At 29.5% G+C, this 22,283-nt stretch overlaps 2 protein-coding genes and 1 long non-coding RNA gene across 4 annotated transcripts; 1 reads left to right on the top strand and 2 right to left on the bottom strand.

Annotated features, from left to right (window-relative positions):
• Window positions 1–794: 794 nt before the first annotated feature.
• Window positions 795–2,738, bottom strand: LOC107917651 (expansin-A12). Its single transcript, XM_016846955.2, has 3 exons — window positions 2,561–2,738; window positions 1,476–1,785; window positions 795–1,382 (listed from the first exon to the last, which is right to left on the bottom strand). The coding sequence occupies exons 1-3, from the start codon at window positions 2,694–2,696 to the stop codon at window positions 1,070–1,072; spliced, it is 759 nt and encodes a 252-aa protein (XP_016702444.2). The 5' UTR covers window positions 2,697–2,738; the 3' UTR covers window positions 795–1,069.
• Window positions 2,739–5,701: 2,963 nt separating this feature from the next.
• Window positions 5,702–9,892, top strand: LOC107916573 (uncharacterized). 2 transcript variants are annotated; one of them, XR_001689509.2, is made up of 8 exons: window positions 5,704–5,947; window positions 6,190–6,213; window positions 6,286–6,905; window positions 7,003–7,061; window positions 7,188–7,301; window positions 7,381–7,494; window positions 8,016–8,136; window positions 9,505–9,892. It is a non-coding gene; the product is annotated as an uncharacterized lncRNA (long non-coding RNA). The 2 variants fall into 2 exon arrangements; XR_001689508.2 differs by having other exon boundaries at window positions 5,702–5,947; window positions 7,381–8,136.
• A 2,530-nt stretch (window positions 9,893–12,422) lies between these two features.
• Window positions 12,423–14,701, bottom strand: LOC107916713 (E3 ubiquitin-protein ligase RMA3). Its single transcript, XM_016846063.2, has 2 exons — window positions 14,111–14,701; window positions 12,423–13,461 (listed from the first exon to the last, which is right to left on the bottom strand). Exon 2 carries the CDS (start codon window positions 13,458–13,460, stop codon window positions 12,684–12,686), a length of 777 nt encoding a protein of 258 aa, XP_016701552.1. The 5' UTR covers window position 13,461; window positions 14,111–14,701; the 3' UTR covers window positions 12,423–12,683.
• Window positions 14,702–22,283: the final 7,582 nt, after the last annotated feature.

Here is a 22,283-nt window from a genome sequence, read left to right as displayed (position 1 = left end):
TAAAATTTGATGACCAATTATATGATTTACCATATTTTTAAGCAAAGCCTCTTTCGAATTATACTCGAAAAACTTGAAAATAATTAGAATTCAATCCAACTATGAATTTGAGTGATTCTAACTTTGGAAGCCTTTGAGAATTTGCAAGGTTGGAACATGATTGTTACCATTGATAAAATACATTTTTGAAGACGATCAAAATTTATACCCATGAGCTATGATAAAAATTTATTTCAAGAATCATGAACTTCGAAAAGTTTAATTTTTATGGAAATGAACATGAAAGATATTTTGGTGTATTAGTAAATGTTGATATAGTGATATGATACAGTACTGCACCCCTATAGAACGATACGAGTTCGAATATTGGAGGCGATAATATTGAGAGGAACAACCATAAACCTTGAATATAAACCGTAAAATGAATACGAAGAATAAAAAAAATTTACCATAGAGGTCATAAAAATAAAATAGGTTTACTTTTTCAAGTAGTAGGATTTCAGAATTTTTCAGGTTGTCAGATTTCAGAATTTGAGTTAAATTTAGATCAACACTTAATCTCCTCCATTACCTCAAAAGATTGAAGAAATCATGGTGTGTTCATCTTTCCTTCCTTCTTATGTACAACTACGTTCATGGGATATTTTCAACATTTTGATACTTGAGGATTTACTGCACACATGCTATATAAATTAAATATCAACATGATAATCTTTAGATATAGATCAATTAGAATATTAGGCGACAATATAAATAAGAGATGTTAATTTATACAAGTTGGCAAGATTAGAATATCATAAAGAAGAAGAAAAAAAGGACTGGATTTTCTAGTCCTCTTCTATTTTTTATTCAAATTCTTATACAAGCAAATTACAAATATATGCATATTGCGTTCTCCCAAACACTGCATGTTTAAATTTTGCTAACATCAAGTAAGGGTTAAATGAAAACTCTGGGAAAAATTAATGACGTATTTATTATGTCATTATCCCTTTTTTAATTATAAAACCATCAATTTTAAAAATAATGGTTTTTCTAAGACATTAATTTGTCTTAATGGCAATATTAGTTAAAAGAACTGTCGTGTTGAAGCAAAGGTTTGGCCAAACTTCCACGTCGAAGGGACAACATTGAGAAATTCCAATGTTTTGCCATCCACCAAAGTGAGCTTAAAAGACAGTCTTTGGTTTCTTAGATCAATGCTGCTTTGCCAATTTGCACCCCAATTCCTATTCATAGGCAGCCATGTACTGGTTCTCGACCCCCTTATCCATGCCGCCTTCACGTTGCCGCTGCCACCGACGTTCGTGATCATCACCATGTTGAAACTCGATTGCCCTTTCAAGGTGAACCGGACTCCGCCTCTCCTCTTGCATGGCACCCTTCGAAAATCAAATAATGAAAAAACAAATTTTAAAAGCACAATCTTATTAATTAAGATTATTGGTAATGGTATGCAAAAATGTTAATCGTACCTCCGATAAAGGACCGGAACAATACCTTCATCCCCGTGGCGAGCGATGCGAAGGAAGGCAGGCAATGACATGTCGAAATGGTGATGAGGGGGATTGCACCACCCTCCGTTGTTGTTGGAAGGACAAAAGTTGGTGGCCGTTATGGTGACACTAGCACGACGGAGGCACCACTTCGGGTCGGCCCGATAATCGCACCTGAGTTGGTAGCAAGCACCACAAGCCTCGCCATCTCTGAAAAGTGCACCACTCAGTGCTGCTGTGTTTGCTCCGAATCCAGCATGCAAAGTGTTATCATATCCACAGGCTCCCCCTATAATAATATCATCATCCAATTAATAATTTGTAAAAGTGTGTATATATATATATTTGGTGTAAGTATATATATATTGAAAGTTCAAATATCCCCCAATTTTAATTATTGGGTGGGCACCCAAATTTATTTTTGGCATTTCTAGGGGAAAAGAAACATATCAATAGATAATTATCTATATATATATATATCTAGATATAATATTTAACTCAGAAAGTTCCATATTTTATGACATTATTTGAGTTATAGTATGTTCACTTCAAAATAATATAACAAATACAAACTTTATTTTTCAAAAAAGAGTTGAGCCTATATATTTATTTACGACAAAAACTTTTTTATAAGAACTTGAAATAAAATTCATAATAAATATTTTTTTCAATACAATATTAGAGGTAAGAGATGGTTGGTTCAAATCCGTGTCAAATAAGTGTCTGATGAGAATTTTAATTACTGTTCTATTCAAATCAAGACAAAAATAATCTCACACTAAAATACATATATAAAAGAAATATAATGTATACTAGAATTAGTCATGCAAATGCTTTTAATTATAAGTATAAGATTATTGGGTTTATTATTCTTAAAAGAAGATAAATATAAATTTTTATACCATGTCATAAATTTTTTTTTAATCCTTAAATCGAAAAAAAAGTGTTTAAACTCATATATTTTTAATTATTATAATAATAATATTAATAAAATTAAAACTTAATCGATAATGAAAAAATAGAAATTTATGAAATTAATTATCCATTAGAAAATGTAGGCTTACCAAGAGAAAAGGGACTTTGGTCAGCCCCATAGAACGTTGCATGAGCATTAAACCAACCATTGACTGCTCCAAAAATGGTGCCAACAATGAAAAACAATAGCCAAACCTTAACAAAAGGAATGATGAAAGGCCCCATTAATTTTCTCTCTAACCAATCAACAAATTTTTCTTTAACTTCACGAAAATTCTTGAACAAAGAGCTTCCATTTTATAGGCTCCAAACGCGGTTTGTCGGTGATTATATATTATTACAATCTAGATCTAAAATTCTTATTTATTTTTGTTTATTTATTTCAATTCCATTATTATCTTCGAAATAATTGGTTAAAAATAGAAAAAAATATGAATATGAAAAAAAAAAAAGAGAAAGAAAAACGCGTTGTATTTTTTTTTAATTTTGCTTTCACGTCCTATACAAATAAAGTACGGGAGAATTGTACTTTTATTACAGTTAGGGGTTGAGAATCTTTTAAAGACAAGAGAAAAACATGTGCATGTGATGGTTAATGTTAATAGACTTTGCTTTGGGGACATTTTTAAGGCTGTCCGTCGGTGATAAATTAGCTCTGACTTTAGACCAACGTTTTAAGAAATCATTGGAGCTTAGTCGGATCAGAATTTGTTGTTCAAATTGGAGTAGTATTTATGTTCGAAATGTGATATTACTTGGAGTGAGTAGAAGTGAAGATGATGTGAGTCTATTCACTACACCAAAACAGGCTTTTAGCGGCGTTTGAATAAAAAACGCCGCTAAAGATTAATCATTAGCGGCGCTTTATGGAAAACGCCACTAAAATAGGCATTAGCGGCGTTTTCCAGAAAGCGCCGCAAAAAACCTAAGCCCAACGACGCCGTTTTTTGAGCTTTCAGGGATTTTGCGGCGTTTTTAAGAAAGCGCCGCTAATGCTCAGGGCTTTAGCGGCGTTTTTGAGAAAGCGCTTCAAAAAAACCTAAGCCACACGACACCGTTTTCTGAACTTTCGGGATTTAGCGGCGTTTTTAAGAAAGCGCCGCGAATGCTCAGGTCTTTAGCGGCGTTTTTGGTGAAGCGCCGCAAAAAAACCTAAGCCCAACGACGCCATTTTCTGAGCTTTCAGGGATTTAGCGGCGTTTTTGGGAAAGCGCGCAAAAAATCTAAGCCAAACGACGCCGTTTTCTGAGCTTTCGGGGATTTAGCGGCGTTTTTAAGAAAGCGCCGCTAATGCTCAGGGCTTTAGCGGCATTGTTAGGAAAGCGCCGCAAAAAAAACCTAAGCCCAACGACACCGTTTTGTGAGCTTTCGGGGATTTTGCGGCGTTTTTAAGAAAGCGCCGCTAATGCTCAGGTCTTTAGCGGCGTTTTTGGGGAAAGCGCCGCTAATGCTCAGGGATTTAAAATAATTTAAAATATTTGTTAAAAATGGAAAAATTAAAATACTATTATTTAAAATAATTTTAAAGTTTTTTGGATACATTACTGATTTTTTTAGTTTATATATTAAATAATTTCTTATATAATCGTAAAAGAGATAGTATTAATTTTAAAATATTGAATTTATTATCACTATAGTTTAGGGTATATGGTTTAGAGTTTAAGGTTTAGGTGTTACCATTTTAAGGTTTATGGATTATAGGTTTAGAGGTTATGGTTTATGGTTTAAAGGCTTGGGTTTAAGGTTTAAAGGTTATGTATTAAGGGTTTATGAGTTTAGGGTTTTAGGGTTTAAGTTTAGATTAACTAGTGTTTTCTAATCTATATATTAACTAATTTCTTATATAATTGTAAAAGATATAATATTAATTTGGTTCTTCAAAATCGATATAAGCTATATCCAAGGATATCCCCATTTTATCCCATCCAAGTTTAGTATTTTTAGTGCTCGGTTCAGTTTTTTTATCCAGTTCAGTTTTTTGCTTGTTTTGCCTTGCCCCCGCCATGATCAAATAATTATATATGGATTTAGGGATTATAGTTAATTTAAGGGTGGGATTTAAGGTTTAGGGGTTAGTAGTTAGGGGTTATGGGTTAAGAGTTAGTGATTTAGGGGTTAGGATGTTGGGATTTAAGGGTCAGGTTAGGGTTTAGATTAATTAGTTTTTTAATTTTTATATTAAATATGTTTTTATATAATTGTAAAAGAGATAATAATAATTTTAATATATTAAAATTATGAGTATAGTTTATATTATTTAAGAGATATATAATAGATAGACTTTATGTATATTGAATGGCTAATTTAGGGTTTAAGGTTTATTTGAGATTTATTAAATGATACAATTTTATACAATTAATTAATATTTTTATATTTTAAAATATTTGATATGGATATATAGGTAATTATTTAATTTGGATAGGTCCAAATTATAAGAAAAAAATACAAAAATAAAAATGAAATAAAAATGATATGGGTATATAGGTAATTATCTAATTTAGATAATTCTAACTTAATAATTAATTATAGTCATTTTATCATTTGTTTTCTTATTAAAATGTTATTTTGTTCAAAATAAAATAATTTTTTGCGGCGTTCACAAAAAATAAATTTTCTTTAAAAAATAGCGAGATTTTTAGCATAGCAAAACAGTGTCGTTTTATTCCAAATGTAATAATTTTTGCGGCATTTTTTTATGTAAAACGCCGCAAAAGGTGAGCAATAGCGGCGTTTTTATAAAAAACGCCACAAAAAATAATTTTATTTTAAAAAATAGCGAGATTTTTAGCATAGCAAAACAGTATCGTTTTATTCTAAATGTAATATTTTTTGCGGCATTTTTATGTAAAACGCCGCAAAAGGTGAGCAATAGCGGCGTTTTTATAAAAAAACGCCACAAAAAATAATTTTATTTTAAAAATAGCGAGATTTTTAGCATAGAAAAACAATATCGTTTTATTCCAAATAAAATAATTTTTTGCGGCGTTTTACATAAAAACGCTGCAAAAGGTGAGCAATAGCGGCGTTTTTATAAAAAAACGCCACAAAAAAATAATTTTAGTTTAAAAAATTGTGCCATTTTATAAATTCCCCTTTAAACTAAAATTATTTTTTTGTGGCGTTTTTATAGGTGAGCAATAACAGCGTTTTTGTAAAAAACGCCACAAAAAAATAATTTTAGTTTAAAAAAATTGCGCCATTTTATAAATTCCCCCCCCCCCGCGCGAAATCCTCATCTTTCCCCCCTAAAATCCCTAATTTCCCCCTTGAAACCCCCAACATTACAAACATACCGCCGTTTAAAACTTTTAACTCCATGCCGATTGCTATCTTTTCTTCCTCAACCCCAATTCTTAAACGCCCAATTTTGGGAAGCTATTTTTTCTTTCTCTGCAGAACTTTCCTGGTACACATTTTCGCTGGACGGGCATAATTTGGAAGACTCAAAGCAAAGCACTGCTGATATGTCTGTTTTCGTGAGTTTACTCAACCCTATTTTATAGCATGTAACAATAACCTGCTTTTAATGTAGGCTGTTTTGCTAGTACCTTGAGGGCATATCCATTGCTAGTTTTCGTATAGTCTCGACTTTTAGGTTGCAAAGTCGATCAATCCTAGTAAATGAGTATAATTATAGAAATTCTTTACTGTGCTTCTCGAGGTCGTTTATTTTAGGGATTTAGTTAATGATTTTTTTGACTGATTGTTTTTTTTTTAGGTGCAAAATCTTCTTCAACAAATGGTGAGTTATAACTGGACCCATTCTACAGTTGTTTGAATATATCTCAGTAATTGACACATATTTCATTTGCAGCAATCCAGGTTTCAAACAATGTCGGAGTCCATCATCACAAAGAATATCCTTTTCGTATATTTATAGGGGGAATTTAATGAATTTGAAGTTTTTACTGTGCAATACCGGGCCTGGTTGAGATGCTATTAAACCTGAACCTTAATCTGTGGCAACCCCAAATCTAATATGCTAGATGATTTTTATTTTCTAAGATAATTTGTCCTAGCTTACATTCAATCTAGAAATACATTTCAACATTGTCTCTAGTTACTATGAATTGGGTTCATTTTTCTTCAATGTTTTAGGGTGATTTCGGTGTGGATTAGTTTTGGGTTTAGATGATTTCGATCTTAGCTTTCAGTTGTTTTTAATTTGGGTTCTGAGGTTTTAATGTTGTTTTACAGTATCTATGAGGATTTGCATATACAATTTACATAAGTATTAGGGTTTATGACATTCATCGGTAACCCCTTTTTTATTTTTTGAAGTGCCGCTTTCTTTAAGGATCAGCATTTCAGTGAACTCTGTTGGACTTGAATTTGAGATGTGTAAACTGTTTGAGTGTTTGGAAAGACATCAACATGCACCAAAGTTTCTACTCTTTATTGTAGGAAGATGAGTCTCTTCCAGACAGAGATCAGGTCGATATAATTTGTTTTTAATCATTTTTAGTTTTCCGTAATGTATTCACCATCAGCATTTTGCTGAACGTGGTTCTCTCTAATATTTTCCCTTCAGGACTAAAACCTCGATTTCATACGTCACGATTTCATGGTTCTGAGGATGCGGAAGATGATGTAAGTATTTTTTTCCTCCTTTTGTGCCAGTCAATCAGATATTGTAAATAAGTTCTATAGCCCTTTTTGTTTTAGAAAGTTCTATTTTCCGGTGGAACTTTTTCTTAAGTGATCATTTTGGTACAGGATGATGACTCATTCAATGTATGGAACTTAAGGAAATGTAGTGCAACAGCTCTTGATGTTCTATCAAATGTGTTCGGGGATGAAATTCTTCCAACTTTGATGCCTATTATTTAGGTAACTTAACTGTTGGGGATGTTAAAGTTAGAGCATGGAAATTGTATCTATATCTAATATTTATGTTGATTTTTTTCAGGCCAAGTTAGCTGCCACTGGTGATGAAGCCTGGAAAGATAGGGAAGATGCTGTTTTGGCTCTTGGCGCAGTTGTTGAAGGTTGCATTAATGGTCTTTATCCTCATTTGTCTGAGGTAATTCTTCTTGTTCTGTATTGATGAACAAAGTTCTGAGGCAGATTATGAGGTGAATAATAAATTGTGAATATATAATTTGCATTTGTTTTACTTAAATCAAGTTATGCTCCATAGTTTATTGTTGTTTCTTTTGCTTTGCTCTTTCTTTATTTTCTTTTCCATGCTGTTGAACTAATAGAAAAACATATTTATGCCTATTATTTAGGTAACTTAACTGTTGGGGATGTTAAAGTTAGAGCATGGAAATTGTATCTATATCTGTTATATATGTTATTCAATAATTTTTTAAAGGACCTGGATTTATGGTATATCTTTCCCTTTCCACTAATTTCTTCTACTTTAATTGTTACTATGAGTGTTGTATGCATATGCTGTTTTTTTTTCGTCTTTCTTTATTTTCCAGAGGGACCTGGATTTATGGTATATCTTTCCCTTTCCACTAATTTCTTCTACTTTAATTGTTACTATGAGTGTTGTATGCATATGCTGTTTTTTTTTTCGTCTTTTTTATTTTCCAGGGGGAGCTGGATTCAGTCGCTTCTAGGCTCCCAAAATCACGAGGATTAGGTGCTAATCACTAGATGCCATGCATAAATATGAATATACAAAAGGCAACCTTCAAATAGAACTGTTTCTCAGGTTAGTTCAATGCATTTGTAGTTATTTTTTATTTAGCAAATCGTAACATTCACCTCACTAACTTTTATGGTTGTTGCTGTTTCATTCACATAATTTACGTTCTTTTAAATTGTTAGTTTTATTATTGGAATTGGTAAGATGTGTGCATCATGGCCTGTATGATATACCTTTCATTCTTTATGCATCCAATCAGAATATAATTTATTTATGTTGCTAAGCAAATGGTGTAGAAGACAGGCTTAACAGCTCACCTTTAACAATAAAAAATGCCATATGATTGAATCACATTACCTTCTTTTTGGTGCTAAATGATATTGCTATCTTGGTTTGACCAAAACAAGGCCATTAATGTTAAAAAATGATGGTTAAAATTTGAGTTTTCTTTGCTCATAAGGTGGTGGGTAGAGAGCTAGATTTAAGCTTTATTAACCCTAGTTAACTTGTTGAGAGTCATTCCAACACTACGTCTGGCTATCCTTTTAGTTAATTAGACTGTGGCATACTATATTTAAAAAATAGGTAAAAAAAAATACACATACACAAATTAAAGAAATATTTTTAAAATTTTAAAAATGTTAGAAATTTCAAGACAATTGTAAAAATAATAGAAGCTATAAAATATATCAAAATTATGATTTTTTTTAAAATTTATAAAAGAATATATAAAAATCATTAGAAATTGTAAAAGATTGTACAAAAAAGTTATTAAAAATTTAGAAAACAAAAAAACTTGTTGTATCCTATAAGAAAGTATATCCTCGTTAATTACACTTAGAACGTTAAAAATTTGGTATAAAAATTGTATATAGCTAAAAGTACAGTCAATTTTTATAAATCTTATTTTAAAATATTTAGTAATAATTGAATAAATTTCCATATTAAGTTTTAAAGATTTTTAAACAAATCAATTTTTAGTAATTTACTAATATTTCTAGTAGCATGTTCATTCGACTTGGTTTCTTATTTAATGTATAGTGTAAGCTTTATTCATCTATTTATCATGGTACATATGTTCTTTCTGTTTTATATTAAAGTTCTTTAGAATAATTGAACACTCGACAATAGTGGTAGACACACGAAAAACATGATATTTTGAATATCATGTTCACAGATCATGGAAAATTCTTTATACATTATCATCACTGATGGTACTTACAGAGGGTTCTGTTTCCCCACTGCTTTAAATATTTTGCTTGTTCTTCAAGCATTTGGATTTGATAATTTCACTGATATTGCAAATTTCCATCCTAAGTTTGAAATTTCACTGCTTTAAATATTTTGCTTGTTCTTCAACTTGTAATATACTCGGTAACATTTTAATGGTACTTAGAATAATAGTGCATAATGGTCATGTTCTGTCTTTTGTAGGTTACTTGTGTTGAAGAAGAAGCTGTGCTGTCCCAGGAAGCCTACATTTTGCTCTATGCTAAACAAGGTATATCTTGGTTTTCAACTGCAATAGAAGTGCAAAAGCCTTGTGCAGACCCTGGAATTTCTGATTCTTCACCAAAGTCCTAGATGACATAGACTTTGCCTCCAATCTTGAGGTGGAAAAGAGTGCCAATTGCAGCGCCAATGAAACTAAAGATGTTGCTGATAGAGCTTGAACTTAATTCTCTTGTGATGTGTATAGTCATAAGCAGGTTCAACTAGTTAGTCTGCTTCTCATATGTATTGTTTATTTTAGTTTTGATTCTAAATTTTTATTTTTACTTTAATATTTATGACAATTTGAGTTCTAACTTTTGGATTTTAATTGTGTTATTAATTTATTATTTTAAATTCTAAAACTAAATTTATTAATTTTTATATTTAGTTTTAAAGTTAAAATTTTCATAGAAAATTTAATTTAAATAATATTTTTTTATTTATCCTTAAAAGTATATTTAAAGTTCAAATTTAAAAAATAAAACATAATATAATATTTATCAAATAAATATTATTTGATTACAATAATTTTTTTAAAAGGCTATTTTTTTAAAGATCACGGTCTTTAGTAGCGTTTGTGAGAAAAGCGTCGCTAAAGGTCATTGTCTTTAGCGACGTTTGTGGGAAAGTGTCGCTAAAGGTCATAGTCTTTAGCGGCGTTTGTGGAAAAAACGCCGCTAAAGGTCTTGGTCTTTAGTGGCGTTTGTAAAAAAGCGCCGCTAAAAGTCTTGTTCTTTAGCGGCATTTAATTCTAAAAATGCCGCTAAAGTTAGCGACACTGTCATTAGCGGCGTTTTTTGAGGTGCTTCTCAAAGCGCCGCTAAAAGCCTATTTTGGTGTAGTGATTGTAATTTGAGTAACACTTCAAATATATACCATGAAACTCGTTATGATATAATCAAAATTTATATATATTATATTGACTTGTGCAATTTAAAATCTGTTCAAAAATTGATTATACAAGTTATTAAAAGAATACAATTAACTGCCTTTAGATCAAATAAATCTTACATGTGATGCACCAAGTTCATCTTCTAACAACAATTTCCTAATTGTTAAGCTACGAAACTGAAAAATAGTAAGTTCAACATCATCAATCGAGGCTGATTTAGCAAACCAATTTGCTATCATATTACCCTCTATTGGAACAAATTGGAACTTAACTTCTTCTAACTATCTTCTGATTTCATTAATCCTTCGTACAAGGGCCATTGAAGGAGAATTCACGTAACTTTCCATTATCATCTCAATAGCATCCATGCAGCCACTTTCAACAACTATAATTCCTCAATCGAGCCACTTCTAGTTCACTTAAAATAGCCCATAACTCGGACTTAAGAATAGAGCCTCTCTCGATACATTTCCTGGAACTTTCCATCCAATTCGTTTGATCCAAATGGTTGAATATATACTACCATTTATTAAATCACAAAATCACTCTAAATTTAATTAAAATTCATTACTCTGAAACGATCCATAATTTATCTACGTATAAATTTTGAAATTCTTTTTATTCAAATAAATCCCATTTTTAACTTTTAATTCATGCCAAAAACTAGCATACATGTACCAAATAAATAGAAAAATAAGTGCTGAAAAAAAACTTAATTCTAAAATGTCAAGATGTTTCGTGGGAGCATCACTTCATAAAGGTGAGAGAAAAAAAATTTTGGGCAAAAAGATCAGTTCGCAAATTTGACAAATGATACTATCACCGACTAAAAGATTTTCAGAAAGGAAATCAAATTTGGAAGCTTCATATTCATGGTCATGTGAAAAAGGGTAGCTTCAAACTTCTTCTTTAGACCACGTTTCGAACTAATTTCAATATATATATTCCATGCATGTTAAGGGGAAGAAAGTTTATGTTTCTTATTGAAGGGGTCAACTCAGCTGTAGGGAATAATTTCATCTTAAACTGATAGTTGTTTTTCTTCTATGGAAAATGTAACAATGTTAATATGTACTCCAAGTCCCTGTATTCTTTCTACATTTGAAATTTAGTCCTTTTATTTATATTTATAAGAATTTAATACATTTACTTCTCAATTTCAAAAATCCAAGTCCAATAATTGTTAACAGCGTTAAAATTCTTTTAGTCATTCTTTGTTACATGGCATATCGAGTAAATATTTTCTTATTTCAAAATATCACAAAGTTAAATTTGATAGACAAATTTCAAATAGAATTGTTAGCTTAAATTACAACAGCTTGAGCTGTTTGAAGAACCTCCGGTCTCAGTCCAAGAATTACTTAATGTTGATCTTGCTACTATATCCAATGTCTCCCATTGGCGTTTTCTTTACCTTATAGTTGCTATTTTGCTGTATTTTTTCTACTGTAAAAAAGTATAAACAATTTAACGTGATAACAATTAAACCAATATTTTTAAATCTAAAAAGTAGAAGAACTAAATTCTTAAAAATATAAGTTGAAATATTAATTATACAACAATTGTTTTTTAAGATTCTTGAAAGTTAGGCAACATTGGCATCAATTTGTGGGGCTTATCTTTCTTTTCATTGTACCATATGAATAAAAAGGGTAATGAAAGGAAATAATTAAGTTTTTATTAGGTGAAAAGGGGACACCAACCACCTCAATAAATAAAAGAATGAAAGAAAGCAATCCTTCATCCATGAAACTTTTTATAATCAAAAGCTTGTATCCAAGTGATTATAGTCAATTTCGGTAGGGAATCTAGATGATTAGAACCCATGGGTAAAACCATAGCTAAAGGTCTTTGTTTCAACTTTCACTTGATCAACTCTTCATTTTGTTATATATATGACAAAATCAACTGCAAAACCTCTTTTCAATATTATATTTTGAAGTGGAGAGATAAATTAAAGCAAGGATTGATAAAATGGGGGAATGAATATATTTGTAATAATGGAAACTTCAAAGTGACGTACAAAAGCATATACATCCCAAGGCAAAACCCTTAATAAGAGTTTGAGACTTGATTTGCTGCTAAACAGTTTCTATGGAGGATTCAGACTCCCAGTTCTTAAAAAATGAGAGTACTATATACATACAAATATCTTTAAGAGAAACCTTGACGTTTGGGTTCCTCACAAATTTTGTTTGCAACTATACAAGCTCAAATTCAGTACTTCTCAAAACAAGAGAAGACAAAGAATGATGCAACAGAAAAGAAACATGGATACTCTACTAAGAGATTTGTCAACCTGAATTTCCTGCCTTCTCATCCTAAGATTGTTATTCCTGATTAATGGGTAAGAAGCTTGGTTAGGGTAAGCAAACATACTTGTGTTTGAGCTCCCAAATATTCTAGCATACACCATTTCTCCCAAAGTTCCGATCATCGGATGGAAGAAATTCGTCATCGGTATACCACTAAGATCGGATGATGCCAAGGTTGCATATCCTCCATAAGGTGGGAAGTACTGCTGGTTATGAAATGCTTGAGACTGAGAATGGAAAAAGTTTTCGTGAAGCTGTTGATTTAGATGCGAAGAAGGGGCGGTCATGTTCGATGTAGAAGGAGGTGGTCTTTGGGGAATGTTCAGATCTGAATGTGGATTCTTGGGTTGAGAATGTGAAGATGTGCCGTGACCGTAGAGGGGAACCAATGAACCGGAAGAGATGCTTGCCTTGCACACGGGGCAGTTCTTCTGTCGCGGGTCTGTATCGAGGGAAGAAGTTTGGACATTAAGCCACTTGTAAATGCAAGGCCAGCAATACAAGTGACCACAGAGGGTGACTACTGGCTCTTGTGCTGACTCGAAGCAAATGCTGCAATCGAAGCAGCTGGAATCTTTTTCTAGGTCTTTTGTTGGTTCTGATATTGGATTCCATTTGTTCTTGAGTGAAATATCTCTATCAGACTCGAAATGTGATTCTTGTTCAAAGAAGTTTGGTTCCATAGCCATTCTGCAAGATGTAAACAGTTCAGATATAGGTATAAACATGCAAGCAAATCATAAAAACAGAGGAACATTGGAAATACAGAGATACCAAGTTGATTATATAAATTAATTGTAAATACATGAATTTGCTACTTTAAATTCCAGATGATCAAATAGATATATGAAAAATAAAAAGTTTGTATGCAACAAAAACAGAGAATCTTTATGATCATCATAGCAATATAAACCAAATTAGAACCTTTCGAAGAGAAAACCTTAAATAAAAAAGAAAAGAAGCAATTCTTGAAGAAAGTTTACATATTTTCATTTTGAAAAACTCAGTTTTTTCTAAAACTAATAGCTAGGAAACTAATGGAACAAACATCAATTCTCTAAGCTATTTATAACCAAATTGCATTCTTCTTTATTCCCATTTCTTTCCTCTTCCTCCTCTTTCAAGAAAAAAAGTTTCTTAAAAATATTCAACAAATTCAAGCACCCAAATTGAAAATGAAAAAAAGAAACCCATTCTTTATCATTATATACACAGATGAAAAATCATCCCCCCAAAAAAAAATCACCCCCAAAACACCAAAAACATGATTAAACAAATACACCCCGAAACAAATAAATAAAGCAATAGAAATTGCAACATAGATGGAGATATAACTTACAGGTAAAGAGGAAGCTGAAACAGACCAAAATGAAAACTGGGTTTTAACTTTGAATAAAAAAAACCAGGATTTCCGAGCTTTGTTTTTGCGGTTTCTCTTTTTGGGTATATTTATCCTTCGGATGAGAGTGAATTTAATATGTGAAATAAGAGAAAGAAAGGGAGAGATTCATATTTATAGAGCAAATGAGGGACACGTGGTTTCTTTTTATTTTCAGTGGGTGAAAAAGGGAAACAGCTGCGGCCTGCGGAGTACACCATTGCTCTTGGTGGAACTCCTTTTCTTTCTTAGACTTTTTATCGAACACCCAGCTGTCGTTTGTTTTCATTTTTTTTATTCAGACCGTTTTTGGTTTTTTTTTCTAATTAGGTAAAATTAGAATATGCTTCCTAAAAAAAGATAATTGATAAATAAAGATAAAGATAAGGACTAGAATTGAAATTTACGTAAAATTTAATTTATAAAGGAAATATATATATGTAGAGAAATTAAAAAAAAAAGATTTTAACAAATCAAATTAGAAATTAAATTCTTTGAGTTAAGGTGGGGAAAATAATATATGCAGAAATAAAGAAAATAACAAAAATTAGCAACTGAAATGCTCTTTTGTTTGCATTTTATTAATTCCAATAATATTAGATATAATAAAAAATTATTTATATTGAATAAATAAATTCTTGAAAATGAACAAAATGTATAATTAGAAAGATAAAAATACAATTCACACCTCACGTTATTACAGTAAAAACACATTAAGAATTAGAATAAATAAACAACCTATTACAGTACAAAAATGTTACGAACTAGAACAATCCAAATTACAAATTAACTCAGGATTGGATTCGAAAATCCACATTTAATTGGACATGATAAGTACTTTGAACCCAAAACCTCTTTTACCAACTGTACTAAAGCTTCTTTAATGAAATAATATACATTAAATGGGGAATGATTCATTTTCGTATAGAATTATTATTTTAACAATTCAACTGTTAAATTTATTATTCCATTTATATAGACCACGCATTTCAAATTCGATGCAAAATAAATCTATATAGATATTTGTTTTAGGCAAAAAAATTTCATTCATTTAATAAAATATTAATTTATAAAGCATTTTAGATCGATATAATAGAGAAATTAAATTGGTTTAAAATTTTACGTACATAACAAGTACAATTATATAAAAAAGTTTAATGTATGAATTGTTAAAATATTAATCATAAAAAATAATACGAAAAGATATAAATTTACTTTAATTTTACATCTATTTAAATAAATTACTTTCTGTTTTATGCAGCAGAAAAAAGAAGTTATCAGATCATTCTACTTAAAAAATTTTCATCTCTTACTTTTCTTTTCTTTCTCTCTTTCCAATCAAACCAAAACAAAGAAATTCTGCAATTTCTGCTTACTTAAAACAGTTATACAGTAAAATAATAATTATATAATGAACATCTAGAAGAATGTGACAACACACAAAATTAAAAAAAAAAATTTGACCTTAAATTAACATAGAATACTTTAATGAGATGGTAAAATAATGTTATATTTTTTTCTTTGGGTTAATTTTGAGATTTGCTGACTAGACGATACTATCCAAAAATAAATAAATTATAATCCATATAATTTAATATTTACATAAAATCAGTTTTTGAGTTTACCCAATTTACAAGGAAAATACGTGTAAGTAGATAGCCATGTGATTTGCACATAGTAAAATAAAGTGGAATAATGATATTTTAAGATTTAACAAAATTTGTCGATCGAGTCTTAACTTAATTAGTATGAGTATTTTTGTTAATGTAGGAGTGCGTGAATTTGAGTGTATTTCAGTGCATTATCTTATTATTTATGGGTTAGAAAGAGACTATATAGATAATTTTTTACATTACATTGTGTTAAAAGAAAAGATATTATTAGAACATATGATGAAATTATTAAAAAAAATTAGAAAAATAATTTAATGTTTATAATTAAATTAGATTATTTTAATTTAATATAAAACAAAGTCAAATCTGAAAAATAATTGGAAATGAATAATTTAAAATTATTGGAAACAAACTTCATTTTTACTAAACTTCAAATTTTGGAAGAGATGAGGGGATTATTTAAACTAGGAACCATGTTCAACGATATTTTTTTATTTCACATTTTCTCGATGCCTTGCAAGAATTACTCATTCGAAATTGAGAATAGCTATTTTTAAGAAAATTATTTTGTATATTATTAAAAAAAATACCATTGATGAAAAAAATTCTCTTTTTAAATGTAAATTTGTTCCTGATTTTAAAAAAATATTCTAAAAAGCAAATCCTTTTAAGCTTTATCATTTTATTTTAGATTAATTTAAGTATCAGGTTGTCTGTAGGAAAATAATAAAATAAATAAATAATACATTAAATTAAAAAACTCTTAATTTAAAGAAAATAAACGTAATTATCTAAAAAAAATTAACTCAGCAGAAAAATTTCTCAGTAAACAAACGTATGAAAGATTGAAACCTTTAGAAAGAAAATAAAATTTAAAACATTGAATTTATTCATTAAATCTGTCAGAAAAACCAGATTGAAAAAAGAACAAAAATTGATGGTCAAAAAGACTAAAAAAAATATAATTAGAGCTATTTGATAAAAATATGCATACATTAATGACTAAATTTATCGTTAAGTCATTTTTTTACATGATACCCTATTTTCAGTGGATTAATATCCTATTTACCATGAGTTTTTTTTCCCACAAACTATCTCATTAAAAAAATTATTATTTTTAATGGGGTGAAATGATTTAAATTTAATAAAATTCAGAATTTACTTAATATTTTTATTTGTAAATCTTTTATTGTTTACGTATATAAAAAACAATTATTTATTTATAAATTTAATCTTCTTTCTAGATTATGTTATTATGTTGCTTCGACGAGGAACAGTTTCAGTGTGGAACACGGAAATTGAGCACAGAAAGTATGAACAGCGAAATATAATATACAAATTTATTTAATTTGTTTAAATAATGGTTTATTTACCCTTTCTCTTTGCTGGTTTTAGATAGGTGAGAACGAGGAAAAATACATAGTCGACTAAAGTGTTGATTCTCTAGAAATTCCGAGGACCAGCTGTTTCGTCTAAAGAATATATTTGAAATTCCAGATTTTTTTAACTTCCATGTTTTTTTCTCCTTTATTCAAATTTCAGGATAAGACTTAACATGCCCAGAAATCTAAAGCAATGTGCGGTGTCACCTTGTCATCGATAAACAATATAATATGTTTGTTTGCAAATGACCCAAATGTCACTGCTCACGTACACTGGAAAAAGTCTTGTTACATAAACACACATGCCCAAACATTCCATTCCTACTCACTAACCTTAAAAACAGAAACTGGTGTTTCCCAACTTATCTTAACATGACCTACTAGAAGTTGACAAGAGATGAAATTACTAGAAAGAGCTTAACTTCCAGGAAAACCTACAAGAATTTCTCAGTAGTAACACCATATCGAGTAGCAATGGAAGGGCTCTTACGGGTTGTTAAGGTGAGTTCTTTGGAGCTCAAATCAGTTTACTTCCTTCTTCTCTAAACCCTAGAACAAATGTTCCACCTTTAACAAACAGACTCAGTTAATTGTATCAGAAACATCAGCTGATTATAGCTTTGCAAAAAACATTGAACTCTAAGCCCTTAAGATAGGTTCAACTAAGAACGATTTGACTTTTATGTAAAATTTAAAACTAACAGTACTCCTTTCTATTTCCCTCCACTTGCCAAGCAACCAGTCAACTAGAAAACAAAGACGATTCAACCGAATGAAATTTTTTTAATTTTTAATTGAACCAATTAAAACCGATCGGATCGGCAACTGATGGTTGACTGATTCAACCACTAGTAATAATGATTGCCAGGTAGGTGAAAGCGTTTTCCTTAGGTTAACTTCTGCTATTAGCCCATATATTTTGTAATTTATTTGATTAATTTTAGTCCTGACCCAAATAATAACAGTCAATTTGTTGGATTAAATTCAATTACTACTCCTATACTATGCATATAATTGGAGATTTAGTCCGTATTCTCCAATTGGATCATTTTAAGTTTCCATACTTTCAAATTTTGAAATTCCAGTTTTGCCGCAAATGATAAACATTAATCTATTAATTGAATTTTAAGTGAGTAATATGTGAAAAATAACAAGTTAACATGATATCACACATGAGAATATGTTTATCACATTAGATTTTAAAAATCGTAGAACTTAATGATTTTAACAATTATCATTTGGCGAGGATTGAGATTTTAAAATTTGAAAAATGTAAGGACTAAAAGTGACCAAAATAAAGTACAAAAATTAAATCTATAATTTTCACAAAGTACAAAGACTAATATCATAATTTAACCATTTCCTTATTAATTACTATTTATAATTTTTGCTTAATTAAATTAGTTCCATTGATAGTTGGAGGCTTTATAATTTAAGCTATTGGTTCTCCGAATTTCACTTGCTAGTTTCGTAGGTATTTTATGTTTTTTATTCGATTATTGCACCTTAGGAATAATCAATGATCAATAATTATTGTGCAGTTAACCTTTTCTATCTTTTAATATATAAAAGAAAATATGTTTCATGAGATTTGTGCTTCAAATGTTAATGATAAAGCACCGCTGTTTATTCAGAAAAATAATTACATTTAGAACATTACTCTAATTTAGAATAATTAGTATTTAATATTGTGCTTGTCATTTGAGAACAACCGAAATTTGGAATAATTATTGTTTATAATAACTACGTATCAAAAATAATTATGCTCAAACCAATAGCTATTTGAAACAATTTCTATTTAGAGCAAGGACCATTATTATGAGAACAAGTTCTTCAAAGAAAAGCGTCGTTATGGAACAACTCTTATCTAAAATAATTTTTATGTTGAGAACAACTCATGTTTGAAGCAAATCAAAATAACCCTTATTCGGGAATAACTCTCGTCCAAAAACAAATCTTTATTAAGAATAAATTGCATTACGAGAGATGTTTCGTGAAATATGTTTTGTCTGCTAAAAATTATTAGTTATGTGATTTTAGAAAATATTTATTATAACTATTTTTTATAAATTGGATTTTTGTTAAAAAAATCAAGTACTCTCAAAATAAATATCGTATATTTTAATAAGAAAACAAATTATTAAATGGCTGTAATTAATTATTAAGTTAGAATTATCCAATGTAAACAATCAATCTCTCATATATCAAATTTCTGTTAAAGATTGAGACGTTAATCATGATTTTATATTATTCTTTTCCGATCTAATCTCCATTTTATTAGAATTATCCATGATGTTCGATGTGGAATGATTTTAGTTTTTGTGTTTTATTTTTATTTGTTATAATTTGGTCCTATCCAAAATAGATAGTTACCTATCCATATCAATTTGTTACTTTTTTTATTTATTTATCAATTTTTTTAAAATCTAATATTTAAATATATCAAATGGTTTAGATTAAATATTTTAAAATAACAAATCTCAAGTAAACCTTAAATCTTAAACCATTTAATATATATAAAGTTTATCTATTATCTCTTAAATAATTTAAACTATAATCATAATTTTAATATATTAAAATTAATTGTAAATTTACAATTATATAAGAACATATTTAAAATATAAATTAAAAATCTAATTAATCTAAACCCAAAACCCTAACCCGATCCTTGAATCCCTAAACCTTAAATCCTTAACTTTTAACCACTAACTCCTAAACTTTAAAGCACAACCCTTAAACCATAATCCCTAATCTATAATCCCTAAATCATACCCCCTACACCTTAAAATAGTAACTCCTAAACTGGCCTTAAATCTTAAATTAATCATATACCCTAAACCAAAAACCCTAAACAAATATATTATTATCTCTTTTACAATTATATAAGAACATATTTAAAATATAAATTAAAAAATAATTAATCTAAACCCAAAACCTTAACTTGACCCCTGAATTCCTAAACCCTAAATCCCTAACTCCTAACTCCTAACCCCTAACATCTAACCCCTAACCCCTAAACATTAAATCTCAGCCCTTAAACCATAATCCTTAAATCCATATATACTCCCTAAATTAACCTTAAAATAGTAACTCTTAAACCGGCCTTAAATCTTAAATTAATCATATACCCTAAACCAAAAACCCTAAACTATAGTGATAATTAATTCAATATTTTAAAATTAATACAATCTATTTTACGATTATATAAGAAATTTTTTTAATATATAAATTAAAAAATAATCAGTAATCATGTACCCAAAAAACTTTAAAATTATTTTAAATAATAGTATTTTAATTTTTCCATGTGTTTTATTTCAAATTATGTCTATGTGTCATTATTTTTTTCTGAAGATTTTAAATATTCAATTAGAAATAAATTAAAATTTATTTAATTAATATAAATAATAAACCAATTAAGATAGAATGTTTTTTGCGGCGCTTTTCCAAAAACGCCGCTAAAGCCCCTAAGCATTAGCAGCGCTTTATCAAAAACGCCGCTAAAGACCCGAGCATTAGCGGCGCTTTACCAAAAACGCCGCTAAAGCCCCGAGCATTAGCAGCGCTTTTCCAAAAACGCCGCTAAAGCCCCAAAGGGTCAAAAAGACGATGCTAGGTTTTTTGCGGCGTTTTTCCGAAAAACGCCATTAATGCTCATTTTTAGCGGCGTAAAAACGCCGCTAATGCTCAATCTTTAGCGGCATTTTCCGTAAAGTGCCGCTAATACTCGATTTTTACCGGCGTTTTTTGTCCAAACGCCACTAAAATTGCCGTTAAAAACCTATTTTGGTGTAGTGAATAAGTGGAAATAACTCTAAAATATGATAGGGTTCTTGGATTATCTTTACTATTGGGATGTTTCGGAACCTTTGACTTAATGAATTAGATACAAAGGTAGTTAAGAGATTTACACTTAACTTTTTCTTGTAACATTGAGTGATTCATTTTTTTTTAAACATAGTGAACTCTTATTCATTATTCACTATCACTGTTACTATCCACTAGCTTAAATTCCTTAATAAAAACCATTAATGTTTGAATCCCATATGATGGCTTGATGGTTAAGGGTGTTAATCGCTTCAAGTGTGGCCTGGGTTCAAGTTGCACTAGTCATGTTTATTGTTTGGGCTTTGCCCTGTCATTTTGGGATTGTGACTTTAGGAACTCTCTTTAAAGCTCTCTTAAACAATTCCTTTACCTAACTTTATTCTTAGTCGCACAGGACCCTTCTTTCACTTTATAAACTACCATTTGTTATTGTGCTCAATGCTGTAAAATCTATTCCAATGTTTTTCTCCACCTTTTTTTAATTCATTCCGTTCACTTGTTTGTAAAGCTTCTTTAATAAGCACAATTCTAAACTATCACAAGAAAGTCACAATCCTAAATTTCTAATGATTAATCAATAAGACTTGAAAAGAAAAGAAAGTTGTTACCAAGTTAGGGAGGCCCACTTGAAAGTATTAAAAGATTATCTTATAGAAATTCTAGAGAGTGTATGAGAGAGAATAAGAGAAATTTGAGAGAGAAGTGACAAGTGTTAAAAAGAAAATAAAAGGAGTAGGGATTTTTTTTTTTGAGTTTTAGTGGGTAGAGATAAATTCATTTATTTTTATATAAAATAATTTGTTTATAAGATAAATCTTTTTCAAAAATTTTGGTGAGTTATTTCTAATTTTTTTTGTGGATAATTTTTTAAAAAGTTATTGTTGAATCAATCATATAAAATAAATAAAAAATTATAATCATTTTTCCCTTGTGGGGTCCCCACAAGCCTCCAAGTGGCTCTGTCCCAGTATTAATCAATGATATGGTAAAATTATAATATTATTTTATCACACATCTATTTAGTTTATTATACTAAATTTATTTTAAACTCACCATTATTCACTTTTTCCTATCATTCGATTATCTAAAGTAAAAGTTTGACATTATAATTATATGCTTTTATTTATTTTAAATTTTTATGTTATTTTTCAAATTACTATTATAATTTTATAAAAACCTCCTATTTACAATAATAATAATAATAATAATTATTATTATTTTGGTAATTTATAATTTCAAAAGTCCAATATTAATCGAAGACGATAACAAGGATAATAGATTAAAGAAGAAGATTAAGATAAAAAAAAAACTAAA

The sequence above is a fragment of the Gossypium hirsutum genome, chromosome D01 (genome assembly GCF_007990345.1).
Source record: "Gossypium hirsutum isolate 1008001.06 chromosome D01, Gossypium_hirsutum_v2.1, whole genome shotgun sequence".
In the NCBI taxonomy this organism is placed as follows: Eukaryota; Viridiplantae; Streptophyta; class Magnoliopsida; order Malvales; family Malvaceae; genus Gossypium; species Gossypium hirsutum.
The sequence above is the reverse complement of the archived record's forward strand: the minus strand, read 5'-3'. Positions and strand labels throughout refer to the sequence as shown.

Coding starts and splice junctions, on each gene's coding strand:
- LOC107917651 (XM_016846955.2), bottom strand. CDS start 2,696: ATGGGGCCTTTCATCATTCCTTTTGTTAAGGTTTGGCTATTGTTTTTC. Junction 1,786..2,560: donor CCAAAGTCCCTTTTCTCTTG/GTAAGCCTACAT, acceptor ATATTATTATAG/GGGGAGCCTGTGGATATGAT. Junction 1,383..1,475: donor GTTCCGGTCCTTTATCGGAG/GTACGATTAACA, acceptor TGATTTTCGAAG/GGTGCCATGCAAGAGGAGAG.
- LOC107916713 (XM_016846063.2), bottom strand. CDS start 13,460: ATGGCTATGGAACCAAACTTCTTTGAACAAGAATCACATTTCGAGTCT.